This window comes from Apodemus sylvaticus, chromosome 18 (genome assembly GCF_947179515.1).
Source record: "Apodemus sylvaticus chromosome 18, mApoSyl1.1, whole genome shotgun sequence".
Classification (NCBI taxonomy): domain Eukaryota; kingdom Metazoa; phylum Chordata; class Mammalia; order Rodentia; family Muridae; genus Apodemus; species Apodemus sylvaticus.
This window is the reverse complement of record NC_067489.1, coordinates 10307042-10326802: the sequence shown is the minus strand read 5'-3', so window position 1 is coordinate 10326802 and position 19761 is coordinate 10307042. Positions and strand designations below refer to the sequence as shown.

The window sequence follows — 19761 nt, the reverse complement described above, 5'->3', positions numbered from 1 at the left end:
TTCTACCTAGAGAACAAATACCTTGCACAGATCACAGATCGGGGCTTAGTTTTGAACGCGCCTATCACGGTAGCCCGCTGATGTTTTGTACATGAAGCAAAGCCCTAGTCACAGAGGCTATTATCCCAGATAGAAAAATGCACGTGGCTCTGGAACTGGGTTTTTAGATGTTGCAGCTTGCAAAGGGTCTCAGTCGCCATTGAAATCGTGTTCTGGGACAAACAAGACAGGAGCCATCTTCCCTGCACTGTGCTCTACATTTTATTTCTGCATTTCTGTGTGCAGCTATTGCTAGTGACGTCATCCAGTCACAGTGCAACAGTGCTGGCACAGACAGTGGCAGTGAGCCATAGCTTGCCCTTAGGTCTATTTGCTTTCCTATTTATTTATTTAGTCTATGTGTGCAACATGGTGGTCAAGGGACAAGCTGCAGAAGTCTGTGTTAATTTCTTGCTTCGTTTGAGAGGATGGATTTCCGTGGTAACAGAGCTGGGCGCAGGAAGCACACTTATCCTACCTATACTGTTCAGGTGGGATGGCCAGCATTCAGAAATACACACAGGGGTAGCTATACCTGGTGTTCACTTCTGAGATTAACACGCAAGTGAGTCCCAGTGACGCATGAGAAAGCAGACGTGAGTGTCAGGCAGAGAGCACCTGACACGCCAACCAGGCTAACTTGCCAGTCCCAGAGGGAAGGGGAGCCCCTAGGGTATGCACTGTCTGGTGTTAGAGTCTTGTCGGTTACTGACAGTTTCCCTGGAAATGAGAATATGCAGTTTATGATAACCAATGTGCTAGGTGAGCAAATGTGAACCCCCAAACCTTGTTAGGAACTGAAAAGAGAAACAATACTCTCCACGTTTTATTAAAGCATAATAAAACAAATAAATCACAAATTGGAGCTCTGTAAAACCTGGTACCTTGCGGACTGAGCACACTGCACAAGAACTTGCAGCTTTCTAGTAGAAGCGTTGGGCTTTCTCCCTTCTCTACTTTGCAGGACTCTGAGGGTGAGAGCAGCATCTGGCTGGTGCTCCAAGGAGCCCTGACTTATCTCTCCCTCTTGGCCTATCCCTTCTGTCATCTGTCTCCCAGGCCTGGTGAGCACATGAGCCACCTGCTCCAGCCCTGGTCATAACATGGCCTCCCGTGGAGCACAGCCCTGCGTGGTCTCTCCCGAGCTCTTCCGAAGGTCAACCCAGCAGCCAGTGTCATGCCATGCCATACCCAGTGTTGTTCTGTCCTGAACTCAGTCTTAGTGCTCCCAGGAGGAACCCTGAGATGACTTACCTACTGTGATTACAGGTGTGTAAGCAGAGTTCTTATATCCATCCCTAAATTAAGCCTCTGCCCACAGGAGACCATCCCACTCAGACCCGATAACCTGTCTGTACAGGCTTAGGAGCTTCCAGAGACACCATGGCTTCCAGAAATCCACCCATCCCTGCAACTGCCTTTGTTGCCTTCCTGTACCTTCCTGGGGCCTCAGCTCTAGCTTGGCTTCTGCCCAGGTTCCAGTACTTTTTCTTTCCCAGCCTTGGCTATGCACTAAATTTCCTCACACATCGTCCTCTATTGCACTGGGCTGCCAGTCTTCATCTTTTACATTGTCACGCCCACTCCATAACTTAGACATGAGGGAAGGTACTAGAGAGGGTCCTGAGTGGCAAAGGGAGTCCCAAGCACTGCCCAGGCCAGGGTCTAGGCTTGACACAGCTGGAAATAGACACTTGATAGCAGAGTGCCAGTCTATGAATGCCCCTCCCCCTTGACCTCCAGAAGCACTCAGTATCCCTGGCACTAAATTTTATTTTGATTTGTTTGCATGGGAACAAAAATTTAAGTTGTAATTATGACCCGGCTATGATGGTTCATGTCTGTTGCTGTAAGTTTGAGGCCAGCCTGGGCTACACAGCAAGAACCACTGTTTTTGTTTTGTTTTTTAAAGTTGAAAATTTAAACATTAAACTAAAATGAAGTAATGAAAATAAGTTCCCTTGAATTACCCAATGGGACCTTCCCAGAGGCTAGCTTCTCAGTCCTTTCCCATGATATTTGACAATATTTTGACCCATATCACATATGGAGGAGGCACAGTCTCTGGATGGCTTCTGCAATCCTATTGGTGGTCTAGGAACCAGGAACTATATAATAAAACCACATGGAGGATGAAGAAGTGGGGCAGAGCTATGTGAGACAGAACTGGGGGTGCTCAGCTGCTGAGCCAGAGGCTATGGGGGCCCTAAAGAGGGTGGTCGTCTTCCTTACAGAAGGACGGCACTCCATGACACTCCACTATTTTCACTGACTCTAGAAACTGAGGGAAAGGACAAGTGTGAACATTTTAAAATGTTATAAAGCTATGTGAATACTACTGTCTTTGTTACTATGATCTTTGTTACTTTGTTACCTGGCAATAACAACTCAAAGAAAGAATACTGTATTTTGGCTCTTAGGTCAGGTTACAGTCAATAATGGTGAGGAATTCAAGGTAGCAGGGAGTGTGACTGGAGCAGCTGGTCACATGGCATCCCTGATCAGGACAGAGACAGTGATGCTTGTACATTGCTGGTTCACTTGCTGTCTCCATTCACACAGTCCAGGATCCCATCTAGGGAATGGTGCCACCCACAGTGGACAGATTTTCCCAAGTCAATTAACCCAAGATAACATCCCAGAGGCCAACTCTCAGGTGATCCTAGATTTTGTCAATTTGACAGTTAATGCTGCCCATCATAGACACCTATCCCTGCTTATAAAAGAACACTGATACGGATGTCTGGAAGGGTGGTGTTCTTGTTAGAAAAGGAAAGTATCCTTATCACTGTGGGACACTCTTGCATTGAGTAGGACACATTGAGATGAAGCTGTGTAAGGTCTCATTAAACGGAGAAGCCTTTTTCTTCTCTGTTTTTCTTCCTTTTTATTCAGTCTTGGAGACTGGAGTGTGGGGCAGCACAGTCTCACAGTCACACTCACACACATGTGCCTCCCAGATCCACTCAAGCTGCCAGGGCAGATTCACCATCACAGAGCATCTTCCCTAGAGATGGGTTATTTCTGGGAGAACAAGTTTCTTCCTTCGTTGTGGTCACTGGGAGTGAGCACCATTAATCCCTGTTACCAATTCTGGAGGCAAAAGCTGTAGAAACCTATATCTTCCTGAACCCTGTGGCTCTCATCACGTGATTATAAGTCATATACGAGCATCAGAGAGGTCAGATGCTCTCAAATGGAAGAGACACTTATTCAGACAAGGGTGCAATATCTGATCTCTAGAAACTACCATTTACTAACATAACCCACAAGAAAATATTAGGGTTGTTTTTTTTCAGTTGATTAGAGTATTCTTGCTTGAAAGTACCTCATGGCAGGCCGTGCATATTATTATCATGTGTGATGGGTGACCCAGCACAACATTCCTGGGAATCCCTCCAAAGGAAATACAACACTGTTCACAATATCCCAAGAAATACAAATAACCTAGTACACATCAATAGATAATACATATCCATAGTGAACTATTATTCAGCCTTGACAAAGACAGGAGTCCTTCCATTAGTGGCCTTATAGATCAGCCCAGAGGATCATGTAAAATAACTAAACCAGGCAGAGAACAAGTACCTCCTGACTCCACACAGATGTGGAACCTTTAAGGGGAGTCTTGGGGAGCTGAGGGCAGAATGTGGCCACCAGGGGCTGTGTAGAGAGTAGGAAGATGCTGGTGGAAGACAACTCACCACCTTGACAGTAACTATAGCAACGGACTGTATACAAGATTAGCTCTTAATTTCCTCACAACAGAAAACATGCAAGTATGTGAGGTGATAGGTTAATGGTCTTGATTTAATCATTATTCGTCTTAAGTGTATATTGACAGTCACATCATATGCTATAATGTACACAATTTCTAGTTTTCAGTGCTCACTTATGAAAGCAAGGAAATTAACAAGCAATGCAAAACAAACACAGGTTTTCCTGCAGCAATAAAGACAAGTAGGGGATCTCTAGATATACCAAGCCCCGGCATTGCCCATCAAAGGCAGCAGGGCACCAGCTTCAGGAGTTCCCAGCTGTGGTGTCTTAGGCAGGTTTCTGTCATTATGATAGAACGCCAAGACCAAAAGCAACCTGCATAGGCAGTGGTTTGTGGAAGAAGTCTGAGCAAGAATTTAAAGCAGGGATCTGGAGGTAGGAGCTGAAGCCATGGAGGAACACTGCTCACTCACTGGCTTGCTCTCCGCACAGGTGGCTTAGCCCACTTTCCTATACAACTCAGGCCCAGCTGCCCATAGGCGACAGTGCTCACAGCAATCATTTGCCATTAATCATTAATAAAAAAATGCACTACTGACTTGCTTACAGACAACCTGATGGAGGCATTGTCTCAAGCAAACAAACAAACCATCAAAACAAACCACCTGGCCAGCACAGGTGAGCCACTGTCAAGTTGACACACAGACATATCACTTACTAAACCACAACCTTTGCTTTCTGATCTATCCCTAACATTTTATAGCACTATCACAATATGAAACACATCCTAGCTTTTAAAAAAATAATAGTCTCCAAAAATTCAAACACTTAAAAAAATCTCTCTCTAAAATATCCAAAGTCTCTCAACTGTGGACTCCTGTAAAATCAAAACCAAGTTAAGTCAGTTCTTACTCCAGAGGGGAGAATGAGCACAGCGTTGCGAACAAATCAAAGCGAAGGCAAAATCCACCATTAAACAGCTCGGCGCTTGGCATATGGAATCCACGCAGGATCCGCTGAGCTCCCAAGGGCCTGGGCAACTCCACTTCTCTTGCTCTGCAACCCACAGCACACGCGGCTTGTCTCCTAGGCTCAAGCAGGCTCCATTCCACACCTGATGCTGTCTTTGGAAGGCATCACGTGGTGCTGGCACCTCCAAATTCTGGGTCCTGCACTCGCACTGGTCTGCACCTTTAGCTACAGTCTGCACCTTTAGCTACAGCCTGCCCTGACCTCTCTCTTCAGTGAGTCTGATCCTGACACATGGTGCAAGCCTCAACTTCTTCCAAGACCCTTTCCAAGATCCTGGAGCTTCTACTGCATCCGAGGCTACACCTTCTCCAGGCATCTCTTAGCACTAGTGACAAGCCTCAGTTGCTCTCCATGACCACTTGGTGCCTTCAAAACCAGAATTGCCTGGGAAACTCTCACACATTACTGAATTGGGCTGCCAACATGTGGTATATCCCTGGCTACTTCTGGACCATAGCTCTTATGTTGTGACTCTGAGGAAACACCTACCAGAAGATTTCACCTTGTTGATGCTTATTTTCTTAATTACAGCTGATTCCATAGCCTCAGCTGACCACTATCAATTGTCCCAAAAAACCCAATGGTTTCACTTGAGTGATTATGGACTTTTGTTAATGACAGCCAATTCTTCAGCCCCAACTGAGCAGAATCACAGATGCTTAATCTAAAGTATTTAACAGCCTCAACAGAGTATTTAGGGGCCTCTCACACCTCTCTCGGAAATTTTATAAGCCAGGCCTCCACTAACTATATTTCCACATTATAAGTTTCTGCAATAACCTCTCGAGCTCTGAACACTCAATCGCTTTTCTAGCCTAAAGTACCAATGTCCTTCTACAATCCTCCCTAAAACACGGCCATGTCTGTCACAGCAATATCCCACAAATGTAGTACCAATTTCTGCCTTAGTTAAGTTTCTTAGGATAGGTGATTGTTGTGATTGGACATAATGACCAAAGGCAACCCAGCTTGATGAGGAAGGCTTGTTCAGGCTGTGCTTTTACACAACCCAAGACATCAGTCCAGGGGTAAGACTGCTTGTGGTGAGACAGCCTCCTCCACATCAATCATTATCAAAGAGATACCTTACAGCCTCACCCGCAGACAATCGGAAGGAGGCATTTCCTCAAATGAGGTTCATCTTCCCCCAAATAACTTTTAATTTCCATCAAGCTGACAAACCCGACCACCACCCATAGGGACAGAGGAGCTGGGAGTGGTTAGGCTCCGGTGCTTCAGAGGGGGCTCTCTGAGCGTCTGCTTCTGCTTAGAGCCTGCCAGAGCTTCTGAGGCTCACCCCAAGGATGTATTCCTCTTCCTCCTCCTCCTCCTCCTCCTCCTCCTCCTCCTCCTCCTCCCCCTCCTCCTCCTTCTCCTCTTCCTCCTCCTCTTCCAGAGAACCTACTTGTGCCAGGAACCCGGGGAGCACCTGGAAATCAGTAATCACCTCACCACAGCTTTCTCTTTTCCCCTAAGCTTCCAGAACTGACTGCTTATTCTTATGATGACCCTGAAGAGCAGGGTAGCGTCCCAGAACAGTGGACTTTGGCTTACCATGTGGTACAGCCATACATACCATCCGTGCACATATGACTGAAGAGCTGGAAACAGAGGGCAAGAGACACTGGCAAACTGTGTTTCTATAGCCCTGTGCCCAGCAGCCCAACCTTTGAGACAGAGATGTGGCCCTTGGTGGATGAGCAGAGGAGCATGGGATAGTTCAGACACTGGGATAGTACTCAGCTCTAAATACGAAATCCTACCGTGTTACAATGTGGAATAACCCTGGAGGCATCATACTCAGTCACTGAAAGACAAACTCAGTAAGATTCCAGCCACTAAAGTTCTCAGTGTAGGCAAATCCATAGAAACAGAGAATCAGATGGTGGGGCGGTTGGCGGGGCCACAGCTTCAGTTTGGGATGAGTGTTAAGGTCTGTGGACACATAGGGGTGTCAGTTGCTGCATGGTGTGAGTGTACCACACCCTAAGTAGTACAAAGACAATGGGAAGAATGATTGATCCAGCTCCATCTCTGACATCATGAAGTGCAGGCCAACCCATGTGACACTCTCAGTATGACAACAGCCCCACCCCCGCTGACATCACTCTGTGACTCAGGGATAAGCTAGGCCTCTGCAGCCTAGCCAAGCACCAGCTCCTGGCTTTCCTGAGATCCATATCCTACCTAGGTTCCTGGACTAAGACCGGAGTTCTTGATGTTCTGCATTCACACCTGTCCCTGGAGGCCAATGCACCAAGCCACAAACTCCTGCTGCCTGGGAAACAGGCCCTTGGAGGGAAATTCCCACCTGTTTTGTCTGTCATGGGGGAAAAATGGAATTGCTGCCACAATTGCCACTTTTGGTCTCAATGAGAAGAACTGTGTGTATCGGATACTCTGCCTGCAGACTCTGGAGACCCTTGCCACTTTGAGCCTCCACGCTGTTGCAGACTTAGGCACCCACTCTGCAAGTTTAAATCGAAAATCAAGCTGTTTCAGAACATGGAAGGGGCAGAGCTTTCTCATGCAAAGAGGTCTCCTTGACTATCCAGTATTACTTTATGCCAGTCAGACAAGCAACAAAGTCCTTACGTGTGGTGGTCTGAAGAAAACTAAGAGAAATCCCCTTTGAAAGATTTGCCTAGGTTGGGTGTGGTGGCTCCAGTCTGTAAATCCCAGCACTCTGGAGCTTAGGGTAGGAGGACTGCTGTGCCCTTGAGGTCAGCCTGGGCTGCAGTACGAAACTGTCAAACAAACAAAAAGGAACAAGTTGGGGCTAGCCCCATGAGCTCTCTGTATATTGTAACAGTCTGTGACTTGGTGTCACCTTCAGAGAACACCTGACACTAAAGGTTTGCAAGTAGAGTGTGAAGTGGAACAGAGCCCAGAGCCACGCAGGGGTTCCTTATCTGATTAACGTTTGATGTTGGATTTTACCCAGCTCACTGCATCTAGGCCAGTGGTGGTTGTCCCTATGAGTGTAAGGATGACTCCCTGCCAACTAACCAGCCAAGTGGCACCAGCCCTTTGTGTCAGGAGTGGCATCCAATGATAGTCCCAGGTGAGACTGACCTGAGCACTTGGGGAGGTGGACATGACACTTGCTCTCCAGCAGGAGAGTTCCTGATGAACCAGCATCTACCTCAGCCTGCACTGTGCTGGCCCAAGGCACCAAGCATGTCTAGTATAGAGTGGAGCTGCTGGCTTCCTTCCAGCCTAGGGGAGGTGGAGGTGGGTTATGTGCACATGGCTTCTGCATTCTTTCTTTCTTTCTTTTTTTTTTTTTTGGATTTGGTTTTTTCGAGACAGGGTTTCTCTGTATAGCCCTGGCTGTCTTGGAACTCACTCTGTAGACCAGGCTGGCCTCGAACTCAGAAATCCACCTGCCTCTGCCTTCCAGAGTGCTGGGATTACAGGCGTGTGCCACCACCGCCCGGCTGGCTTCTGCATTCTTATGTCTTTAACCCATCAACATGAAGCTCCAGGAAGCCATTTTCTCATAGGAGATTCATGAGTTTTGACTGGTTTTCAAGAACATCAGCATGGCTTCTCCCATCCCATTGCTACCACATTGTGGGCATGCTTAGCATCCCAGACCCCCCACCCTCTGCCAGCCACTTCACCTTACCTATGTCCTCTTCTGCTGGACCTGGGAAGCTGAGGCCCGGCTGGGCCAAGTCTCCTCCTTCCTCCTCTGCAAGACACAAGAGAAGACAAGCTTACTATAGTTCCAGCGAAGTCATTGCTCATGACTGAGACACTCTACAGACACAGAGACACTTTTCTATTTCTTCCCATGGCAATGCTCAAAGCTTGGTGTCTTGTATGGACCACCTCAGAGCAGCCATCACATTCTGTGACAGCCCCCAAATCCTCCATGCCTCTTTGAGGTCTCCCCAGAGACAGCTTTTGCAAACACATCTTAGCTTCCCTGTTGTATTAGATCCCGTTAGCATCAGCATAGGCTGCTGAGATGTCCTGGCCATTATTGGCCTGGCTTCCCTGGACCAGTCAAGTCCTAAGGGTCACCCTGAAAGAGAACTCCCAACTCCAGTGATTGCAACTGTATCCACACCCCACTCCTGCATGTTCATACTGTAGTGTTTGCTTTAATGCTTCCTGTAAATTCATTCTGGGTTGGTTTTTCATGGGCATCAATTTCTCCCTTTGTGAGAGGCAGCCCAGGTTCTCATGTTTACTTTTAGTTGCTTTCTCTGGCTGGTGCAGCAGAGACACTTCAGTCTTAGCATGGTCATGATGTGTCATTTCAACCTTCTTTCCTGTGTGTATGGAGACACTGAGTGGGAAAAGGAATAGATACGTGTTCTTATCCAACTATCCCCTGAGGACCTAGGCTGGGGATCTGGACCCTCCCTCCACTTCTGCACAGCACCCCTGGGGTCTGGTTTCAGAAGTTGCCATGCATTCACACATGCTGAGTTCAGTGCCTGGAATGGACTGCCCTGCACTGATCTGTAGTCTGCAATGTACAATGTTCAGCTGAACATGGAGATGCAACTCAGAGTGACATGCGCCACATCACACATATATAATTGTGTCTATACATGTGGGTGTGCACATCAAAATTATGGCATTGCGTATAGGCAGAGGTATCTATATACTATGTCACCATTCTGACATACATCTATAAATACAACTGTAATTGTAGACTTCATAATTGTACACTTGTGGGATTCCAAGGTAGTGGAGAGGCTCTGAGATTGTGTCTACATCTCCTCTGGCAGTGAGCATCCCTAATCATGTCGTAGTATGAACAAGATCCATACAAGTGTATCATGACTGGATCTACACACTCCACCTCCACGACCCCTGAGGCAGCACACCGCCGGCTCTTGCTCCATAGGAACTTAGGAGAAGAAAGAGGCAGGTTTGTCATGGAAGATGCTGAGGGCCAAGCTAGAGCCTCCTTGAATACAGATGAAGTCAAATCTCATGTCATGGGCTCTCCTGACACAGAGAAACTACCCACTGGACTCAGGTTCAGTACTTCATTGAGATAGTTTATTGCAGCTTGGTAGTACCTAACTATGTAAACTTTCTACATACTTTATCATGTTTTCCTATTAGCAGATAGGCATGCCTCTTAGGGATATGGTGAGTTCTTAGTCCATACTAAGACCCAGTACCATAGCCAGTCCTAACCAAGTATAGTGCCCAGTGTTATCCCAAAGACAGAAAGAACTCTGCAACAGACTGGGAGTCAGTTCTCAAACTTTCCCTCCTCCTACACACACTGTGCGTGCAAAGAGATTTAACAGAAAGGTTCTGAATGGGAGCTCACATTACATTGTTGGAGACTTAGCTAGCAATGACATCGAGAAAACAAGCAGTGCAGAAAGCACAGCAAGGTGGGTTGTTGATGAACTGCTTACAGCGCTGACAGAAGAAAATGGATGGTAGGTAGTGGAGTTTATGGTCAGCCCTGAGTTCTAGGCACAGGAATAACTGTCTGTATAATTTACCTTGACCCTTGTTGTTCACATTATGTTAACAGGAAGTCTTGGTATGTGGGTCAACTAAGGCCCAGGTGTAAAACCAGGTAAGCATATAGAAACCTTTGTGTTTGCTACCTCAGGGCTGACAAAGGTTGCCTTGCTGTAGATACACTATGGCCCTGCTTTGCCCAATTAGGCTTTAGATTTTCAGGCCAAGATTTCTGCCATATTCCTACTCCAAGTCCTGCTTGGACTGAAGGCTACAGCTGACATGGGTGTCCTTGTCTACAGTTCCAGTATCTGTGTAGTGGACACCAATAAATGGGTAAGGGGTGGGAGGACTGATGGAGACACAGAGGACCCAAAGGACTGCTAATTAGATAACCATTCTAATGATAGTAGGGATCCCATATCTGCCTCTTTACAGCCTTAAAGACACGAGGGTACTGATGATCAGCAGGTATCTCTCTCTGCCTTTCTCTCCATTCCTCTCTGTCTCTCTTCTTTCTCTGTCCCTCCCTCCCTATCTCTTTCTGTTTCTCTCTCTCTCTCTCTCTCTCTCTCTCTCTCTCTCTCTCTCTCTCTGTCTATACTCATTAGAGAAAACTGCTTCGCTTCAGCTTTAACACAAAAGGTAAGCTGCACCATCTGAGACACAGGCTGCGGCTGGGGCAGAAGAACAATGGAGCCATTAGCCGGGCTCTCAGGTATCTGAATCTGGGTGATTGCGCGCCTCCTTGACCCAGCCTCTTCATCTCCCCATGTTCAAGGCCAATAGATCTTGGACAGGGAGAGCTGGGACATTATGTGTGAGATTAATCAGAGCTATAAAATTAACAGTGCCTGTATCTGACACCATGCTCAATTTCCATCACTTCCCCAGCAAAACTAGGAAAGTGCTCTCAGTGGAAAGTTCTGAAAGCTACCCATGTATCCCCGTGAATGCTCTAATGAGCACCAGTCTGGTCGGAGACTCTCACTGTCCTGGCTCTCTGAGTTTTCTCCGTTCACAGGGCTCCCTCAGAACGGCTTCTGGCTCACGTTACTTTATGACTTACTTCTCTTTCACACTGGAACTAAATGCTCGATGTGCTTGGAAGAGCGTGACCAGAGACCTTTTGGGTCTTTTCTGTGTGGGAAAACACCTTTCTAAAACTATGTGTCACAGCCCCTCTTGTGAGGTTCAACCCTCTAACTCTGTGAAAGGTGCTCAGAAGAGATGCAGCAGTGGGGAGGAACCATGGACAGGGTCTTCACGGAGCAAGAGAGAGGTTGTACCGCCCTGGACTGGAGGCATAGGTTCCATGAACACTCGTGTTTACTCCTTCCTTTGAATACAAAGTACAGAAGTGATTTTCAATTCTCTGAAGCTGCCTGCAAGTTACAGGTAAAGGCTCTCCTGCTCCACGGAGTCCTCAGGCTTCCCACATAGCTCTGACATGTTCAGGATGCAGGTTTCGTGTGGCACAGCAGGAGGGCATCGTGCTTGCTTTCACTTCTTGCGAGATGAGCTGTTCACAACACCAGCCGCACACTCTCCTCAAGGTGGACAAAGATGGCACATGTTGGATGGAGCAGGGTCCTCCAACCACTGGAGCCACATAGTTGCATCACTGAAGCCTCCACAGAAGAAGATATAAACCAGGGAGGTAAAGCATGGTGCACACAGTCATGGCTACCCCTGCTTCCAGACCTCTGCATCATCAGCAGAAGTCCCATAGTGCTGTCATTAACACCAGTGTGACAGTGTCTGGAGATTCTATGGTGACTCTGAGGACCAAGGCGAGAAATTATAAATCTTCTGACAAAATGGCAGAAGACACAAGGGGGATGATTGGGAGTGGATAGGTGACAGTTGGGCCAGGAGATCACTTTTAAGAAAGGGTCATATTCTCAGGAAGGTAGTACACAATACAGCTGTGGTGTCCAGGCATCTGTGGGAGGGTGGTGTGGGTAGCATTTTGTCTATGTAGACAGCGTGGCTACTGTGTCCAGATGTCTCTGGGAGGATGGTGCTGGTATTCTCTATGAATGGCTTGGCTCCTGTGTCTGGGTGTGTGTGGGAGAACAGTGAAGGTATTACCTTACCTTCTCTGTGGACAGCAGAGGGTAGAGTCAATTTAAGGAGGAGGGGTTATAACACCCAGGTAGAGGGCAGAGTCAGCTCAGGTAATGGTGATCAGTCAATGCAGGTAGTGGGAAGAGAAAACTATAGGGGAGGGTATGTCTACCAAGGGATAGCGCAGAGGCAGATGAAGGTTCCTGGCTTCTCTTGTTTCTAGAGGGTAGGCATTTCATTTCACAGCTGCATAACACACTTTGGCCCAATGCCCGTCTTCTTTCACACTGGTACTAAAATGTAGAACTTCTGCTTCTAGATCAAAGTATCAAAACCTGACCCTCATCACTCAAGGTTGGATTGGATGTTTACAGAACTCAGTTGTTTCTCCCTGCCTTCCCTGGGGATGGATGGTTCGGTAAGCTGTCCACTCCTTCATGTTTCAGCCTCTTCAGGCCTCTAAGGTGGCAGGAGATGCACCTTTGCGGCTGCAGTGATGCTTCTGAGCCCCATAGTTCTCCTATAGCTCCACTAGGCTTACTAAGCATCTTGATGCCTTCCTGACTGGCACAGCCTACCACGCCCCCCAAACTGGCACACTCTCTGGTTGGCAAGGACTCTGTTCTGTTTTTTTCTGAGGAACCGTATCTTCTATTTCCTTACGGGGTAGAGATGGGAGAGGAGGGTCAGGTTGAGGTCAGAATTCTACCTGGGCACCATGCAAACGAATGTGTGTGACATGCCCCGTTGAGTCATTCCCATGTCACTCTCTTGGTTGCCACACCCATAATTTTTCATTTTGGATCTCTGTGCTATGTGTAGGAGGTCCTTTGCAAGACACACTGACTTCACAGGCTGGAGAATTATAGCCTTGTTTGTGTTCAAGGAGCTCTTGGCCGGGTGCTTTGTGTGGTCCTGGAGATGGGACCCTTGGGACCCTTAAGCCCCTGCCAGCCGGTATCATGCCCTCGGTGTGCCACACGGGCCATAGACATTTACAGAGCTCTCATGGATGCCCCCCCCCCCCCAAGCTCAGTTTGCTGACTCGTGCCCTTGTCCCATAGACTTTACTTTGTAGATTCGCCGTGTTCTCTAAAAAGTTTCCTCTGAAGACAGCACGCCCAAGTCTACATTTTGGCCCATTTGCTAATGATAGCATTTGGAGGCCGCTTAAACGAAGGCTTCATTTCTGCTTGGCTAGTACAATGCCGCTGATGAGTCCTAATGCCGCCTTCCTCTTCTACCAAAGCTGCAGCTGCACCGCCAGCCTGCCGCCAGCCAGCCCGCCAGCCAGCCAGCCGCAACTTCCACAACAACCAGGGCCTTTCATTTTAAATTTTCTGACAACACAGAGGGCTCATCATTCTCTTTTGGACTGAAGATTGAGCCTCAGCAGAAGCTGCCCTGAAGTCTGCAGACTCTTTACCCATAGTTCAATGTCACTTGAATCAGGCTAAGAGGAAAACTCAAAGGCCCTGATGAGGCCACTCCACTCAGCTGAAGATGACAGGGAGAGACTCTCTCTCTCTCTCTCTCTCTCTCTCTCTCTCTCTCTCTCTCTCTCTCTCTCTCAGCAGGTGGCATCCACCACTGACAGCTGAATGTTAGCATTCTGACCACAAGTGTTAGGGTGGCCTTGGCTCTTTTTTTCCAAGCGCTGAGGGTGGGTCCCGTTCAGGTAGCCATGACCTGACTGCACCCTTCAAACAGGGTTATGAAAAAGCTCTGACTAAAAGCAACACACATTTAATTTGATTTCTCTGGATGAGAGGGGGGGGAGGGAGGGAAGGAGGGGAAGAGAGGGAGGGAGGGAGGGAGGGAGGGAGGGAGAGAGAGAGAGAGAGGGGGGGGTATGAAAAGGTACAAAGGTACTGGAGTTGGAAAGGCAGACTTTGTTATTTAAATGTCTGAAGGCTTGAAGAGGAGATTATGTGTCTTCAGTTAAACTTGAACACTATTCACTTGAAAAGTGACATTAATTACATTTTACATAACATGTTTTAAATTCAAGCTCTAAATACATCAAGTGTTAAGTCCTCTGCACCACACCTCAGTGTTTAACAGGGTTTTACATCAAAGATGCTTCGCAGATGTGCCTATCATGCGTGCAGAGAATACAAACTCACAGCTCAAGCAAAAGGTCATGTCACAAACTTAGGCAGTGTGGCTGTTCAAATGGAGTCACTGTTGCTCTGAATGGTGATCCTGGAGACCAGAGCGAGGGGTACTGAAACTGAACTTCCTCCTTGTTTGAGTTGGGAGCGGATCTAACATCCTTCGTATTCCCGGGTCTATCTTTGTTAGTGTTTCTATTTCTGTGATAAAACATCAGGATCAAGAACCACTTTCGGAGGAAAGGGTTTATTCAAGTTTCTACGTCTTGATCACAGTCAATTATAAAGGGATGTCAGGGCAGAAAGTCAAGCAGGGAAGGAAAATATAGGCAGGAACTGAAACAGAAGCCACACGACTTCCTGACTTGCTCCTCGTGGCTTGCTCAGCTTGCTTTCTTAGGTGGCATTGCACACAGTGCCCTAGGCTCCCTCATATCAACCATTCATCAAGAAGATGCACCACAGGTCTTCCCGAAGGCCAATCTGAAGGGAGCATTTGTCTCAGCTGAGGTTCCCTCTTCCAAAACAACTCTACATTGTGTCAAGGTGACATAACTCTAGAGAGCATAAGGTCCTAGGAAGGCTACTGGACAATGTACCAGACCTTGCATGCATCACATTTCAGAGGAGTAGGAATGAGCTTCAGAGTTAGTATAAACGTCTCATGCATCAGTTGTTTTCTGAAATTCAAGTGTAACAGGGAGCCATTACCATCACTGCCTGGATCTTACCTGGCTATGACTACTCGCACAGAGGAAGGCCTGGGAAGTTCTGTTAACGGTCACAGAGGTAAACCTGAGATGTGTTCCGAATTGTGTGACTATCCATCTAGGAAGGCTTCACCTTCTCTAGTCCTCTGAGGCTGTGGTGGCAGCCGCCTGGAGCTGGACAGAGGCCCTGAGCTCTCTAGTCCTGTCCAGATCTTCTCTATAATACTGGCCTCATGCAGGAAGGCAATCACACACTCATTTTATTTATTGCATAACATGATTTCTTGAAGTTCGGGTTGTGTGCCTTAACCTTTACCAATTGAGCCATCTCTCCAATCTGTGACGTGCATTATAAAAGGAACATGTCAAGCTTTTCACATGAAAACCAGTAATGTTAACATTTGAAGATGCTTGGATTTTTAAATTCTTCATTTGAAATACTATGAAGTTCTTTCTTCCTTTCCTTTCCTTCCCTTCTCTTTGCTCCCCTCCCCTCCCTCTCTTCTTCCCCCCCTCTTTCCCTCCTTCCCTCCCTCCCTCCCTCCCTCCCTTCCTTCCTAGATCTCATGTAGCCCAGGCACCCCTCAAACTCACTATGTAGCTAAAGATAATTTCACCATAACCTGGTTAATATAATGCTGAGAACTGAGCCCAGGAACTCATGCATGCTATTCAGGGACCTACCAGATGAGCTTTCTACATTGCCATTGAAATACTGTTTTCATTTCCTCCTTGAGGATGCCTGGCCTCTAGTGTTGCCTCTTCTTCTTCAGCAGACATGAATGACATCCGCTCCTCTACACAAGTTGTGTCTCTCTCTGGATTTTGTGCAAGACTTTGGGGTAACTTGAGATGCTTCTTTTTTTCTTTGTGTGTATGTATAGAGATGCTGTAGCTGTCTTCACACACACCAGAAGTGGATACTGGACCCCATTACAGATGGTCGTGAGCCACCATGTGGTTGCTGGGAATTGAACTCAGGACCTCTGGAGGAGCAGTCAGTGCTCTTAGCCTCTAAGACATCTCTCCAGCTCCATGATGTTTCTTTTTTGTTTTGTTTTGTTTTATTCTTTTCTCTCCCTCTCCTCTTCTTCCTCCTCATCCTCTTCCTTCTTTTTATAAACACATGGCAGGTCTTGATTTTCAAAGGTCCCATTAAAGCAGAATAGCTACCTCAGTGGCAGCATGATTCTAGTGGAGAGTGCTAAGGAGCCCCAGGTGATGGAGAAACTCCCAGCACGTTAGCAGGGCTGGCTGCACAGAAACTGTTCTTTATGGCCTGGCCTCACTGTGAAAAGAGGACCAGAGGCACTTCCTGACACTTACAGTGATTCTCTCTGATTGGAGGAATTATGGCCACATTTTCCTTTCCCTCATAACTCTCTGCAATGCCTTCAACAAGCCTATATACCATTTTATAAGTATAGAGGACACTGTGAAAATACTTGAACTCTTTGTTACTGGGATTTGATGGTCTGGAGTGGACATGGCCAGAGATGAGGATGTGCAGGGTCCTTCTCCTCTAATAAAGATCAATGTTACTGCCATCTTCCCTCAGGAAGACAGTAGCAGAATTAAGGCTGACCAGGACGCTCACAGAGACGAGCTCATTCATTCATCCACCAGGCTCCTGGTGCTGACAAAGTGTTAACACTACATCAAGATCCCAGTGATTATTGGGAACAAGCTCAGGCTTCTGCTCTGGGACAATGACGTCCTGTTCATCTTCCAATTTGCCTATACTGTGTGATGTATATGCACGCATCTCAGAAAAGATGCCTTCCAAATGCTCGCTGCCAAGGTAATATGAGAGGGACACAGGACGCTGCAAGAGACGAGGGTTCTACGGCTCTATGAGCAGGGGCTCAGTAGCAGAGGTTACTGCACCTGGGTGCCTGCCCCTGCCTGGAAGGTTCTACCTTGTATCTTCCCAAGGGTGTGTAGAGGAACACAGGCCATGGTAGTGGTGGGCTTACAAACTTGCTTACCCTCCCTAAATCCAGGACCTCCCGTGATTTCTTCTCGTTCTAGCTGTCCTGGTACAAGAGTTGACCTGTCACCCTCATGTCCTAGCTGCTGATTATGGCTATATAAGCTCAGAGAAAAGAGTTCACGTCTGAATATTAAAATAAAATAATTGCAAATGAGAGGTCCTGTATAATTAACCCAAGGTCCTGTGACAGACAGCTTTGCAGATGTATGGGGAGAGGAACCTGGGCTCCAAGTTCCTCCACACTCCTCCCTCTGCTGCACACAGGGGTGAGCTGCCCATCTCGGTGCCTGCACTAGTGCAATTGCCCCAGGCGTCACATGTGCTGTAATCAGAATGGCTGGGCATGGCCGTCAGCTCTCTATCACACCAGGGTGCTCAGGTGCCTGGAGTCATGTCCTCTTATCCGTTGAATCATTCTTCTCCCAAGAATGGGCATCCTGGCTCTGATATGCCAAACTCATCGACACTCGTGGACAAAGAGGTCAAACCAGACCCTCATACGTGTAAGTTGGAGCTGATCCTGTGCTACATGAGGCCAAACCTGTCTCTGTGTTCAGTGAGGTAAGGGTACATGCGCTGTGAGCTGTGGTGGAAAGTAGTAGTGTGCAGACCCCCAACAGAGCAGATTCTTCATGTCCCTCATCTGGTGCTTCCTCTAACATTTCCTATGGGTGGGTTTGTTGAAGGAAAGCCTGAAAATATCAGGGGCATGGCATAAAACCATTGTTGGAATTGAGTCCCCTGACCTCACATAAAGACTCTTAGCATCCAAATTCCATTTAAAAATTAAATATGTCTATATAAGTATATACATCTATAACTCTTATCTTTGTGCATGCATGTGTGTGTATCTGTGTATATGTGTGTATGTGTGTGCATGTGACCATATATCTGTGGGTCCCCATAGAAGCATTGGGCCCCTTGGAGCTAGAATTACTGGCATTGGTGGGCTGCCTGATGTTGGTGGTGCTGGGAACTGAGCCCAGGCTTCTACAGGAGCAGCAAAGTGCTTTTAACTGCTCAACCATCTCTCTGTGTCCCTGAAAGCCCAATTTAAAGATATCAATGTAATGGAAACACTAATAGTCTCACGTTTCTTATTTCATGAAATCTAGTGCATCCTAGAAATGGAGAGGGGAGTAGTCCTGATCTGATGAGGCTGTAGCATGTGTCCAGCTGTCTCCACAGACAGTTGGTTCACAGCGTTTAACTCTTGGGTATCCACTACACATATATGAACTGGACTGTGGTGTGTGTGTGGGCAGGCACTCAGTGGTCTATGAGAAGGATGTTGTTTTGATGATTCTGATCTTGCATGACAGCATGCGCACAGGTGACTTTGCTGTTACAAACCTTCATATCACACAGCATACAGGGTGACATCACTTGGTGAGCACAGGTTTAAATAGATTCTCTCCTCTTCAGCAACACTAGTTAAAACCCATGTTCAGTAGCCACATAGAATTGAAGAAACTCACTTGATTACATATGGAATTCATTATATTAAATCTCTAGATTAAAATATCTCCCAGCTAAAGTATTGCTGGTTCACTCTCATTTTCTAAAAGAAACCAACTTCAGAAAGATGATTTGTGGTTGTTCCGTGCCCTGAATCCTTGTAAGTGGCCACTTTCAGTACGACTGGGCTGAAAACCTGAATTTTGATCTATATCCCCAAGCCCCTCCATTATTCACCTATTTCACTTTGGATATTAATAAAACGAATAACATTTGTTAAAAACTGACAGACGAAACTGGTTACCCATTACTCATTGACAAATCACACCCAGGCCATCATTCTTCTTTCTCTAAATACATCACACACCGGGTTTAGCGCAGGAAACCAAATAAATAGGAGGCTTTACAGCGGCGACAATATTGCAATTCATTTTTTAAATCCTTGGTTTCTGGATCGATTTGGTTGAACAAATTGTATGGTTCTTGACCTAAATGCAACCCCTCCTCCCACCCCCAAATGATTGTACTGTGCCAGGGTGGCTTGATGGACCCCATTTGTTTCAGCCTCCTCCTTGTTTATGCTTAGAAGGCTACATCAAGGCAGGGTACAGAAGGGACCACATGGAGGCAGAGCCCAGCTGCACCTCAGAACTTGGCAGTCCAGGCATGCGCACCCACAAACAGCGGTGTCCACATGGTCGGCTTCTTTGGCAGTCTCTGTTCTTTCTGCAATTCATGGTTTTGCCAGTGAAATGCCCTGGCAGTTTCAAAGCACTTGGCATGAGCCTCTCAAAATGTTCAGAGCTGCGAGAGAAACTCAGCTTGGTCGCCATCTCTGCCCCCTATGAGTCAGAGGTCACGGCGTGCCCCCACCTGAACTGCTCTCAAAGGAATGCGGGGCCCAGTGCTGCTGTCTGAAATGTGTAGAGCAGGAAGCTTTTTCCTTGACTCTGTCCTCTTCGACGGAGCTGCCTTCTGGAACTATCTGAAAGCAACCCATTTTGTAACCAGCATGGGTGACAGGGTTAAGTAACAGATATCCTGCCTCTTCAGGAGCTGTGGCCTTGCACTTTCCCCAGAGATCCCCTGGCCCCCCTGCTGCTGTGTCTTACTGGAGTGTTCCCATGACAGGCACGGTTCCCATCTGCTGCACTGGCCAGCCGGAAGTGCTCAAATG

At 47.2% G+C, this 19761-nt stretch overlaps 1 protein-coding gene across 1 annotated transcript in view; it reads right to left on the bottom strand.

Moving 5' to 3' along the window:
- Dlgap2 (DLG associated protein 2) overlaps window positions 1–11691 on the bottom strand; it is a 139508-nt gene extending 127817 nt beyond the window's left edge. Inside the window, exons 1-2 of the mRNA XM_052162854.1 lie at window positions 11659–11691; window positions 8423–8483 (exon numbers count right to left, since the gene is read on the bottom strand). Of these exons, the coding sequence (XP_052018814.1) occupies window positions 8423–8483; window positions 11659–11691 (94 nt within the window). The remainder of the gene's footprint in view (window positions 1–8422; window positions 8484–11658) is intronic.
- Between the last annotated feature and the right edge of the window lie 8070 nt (window positions 11692–19761).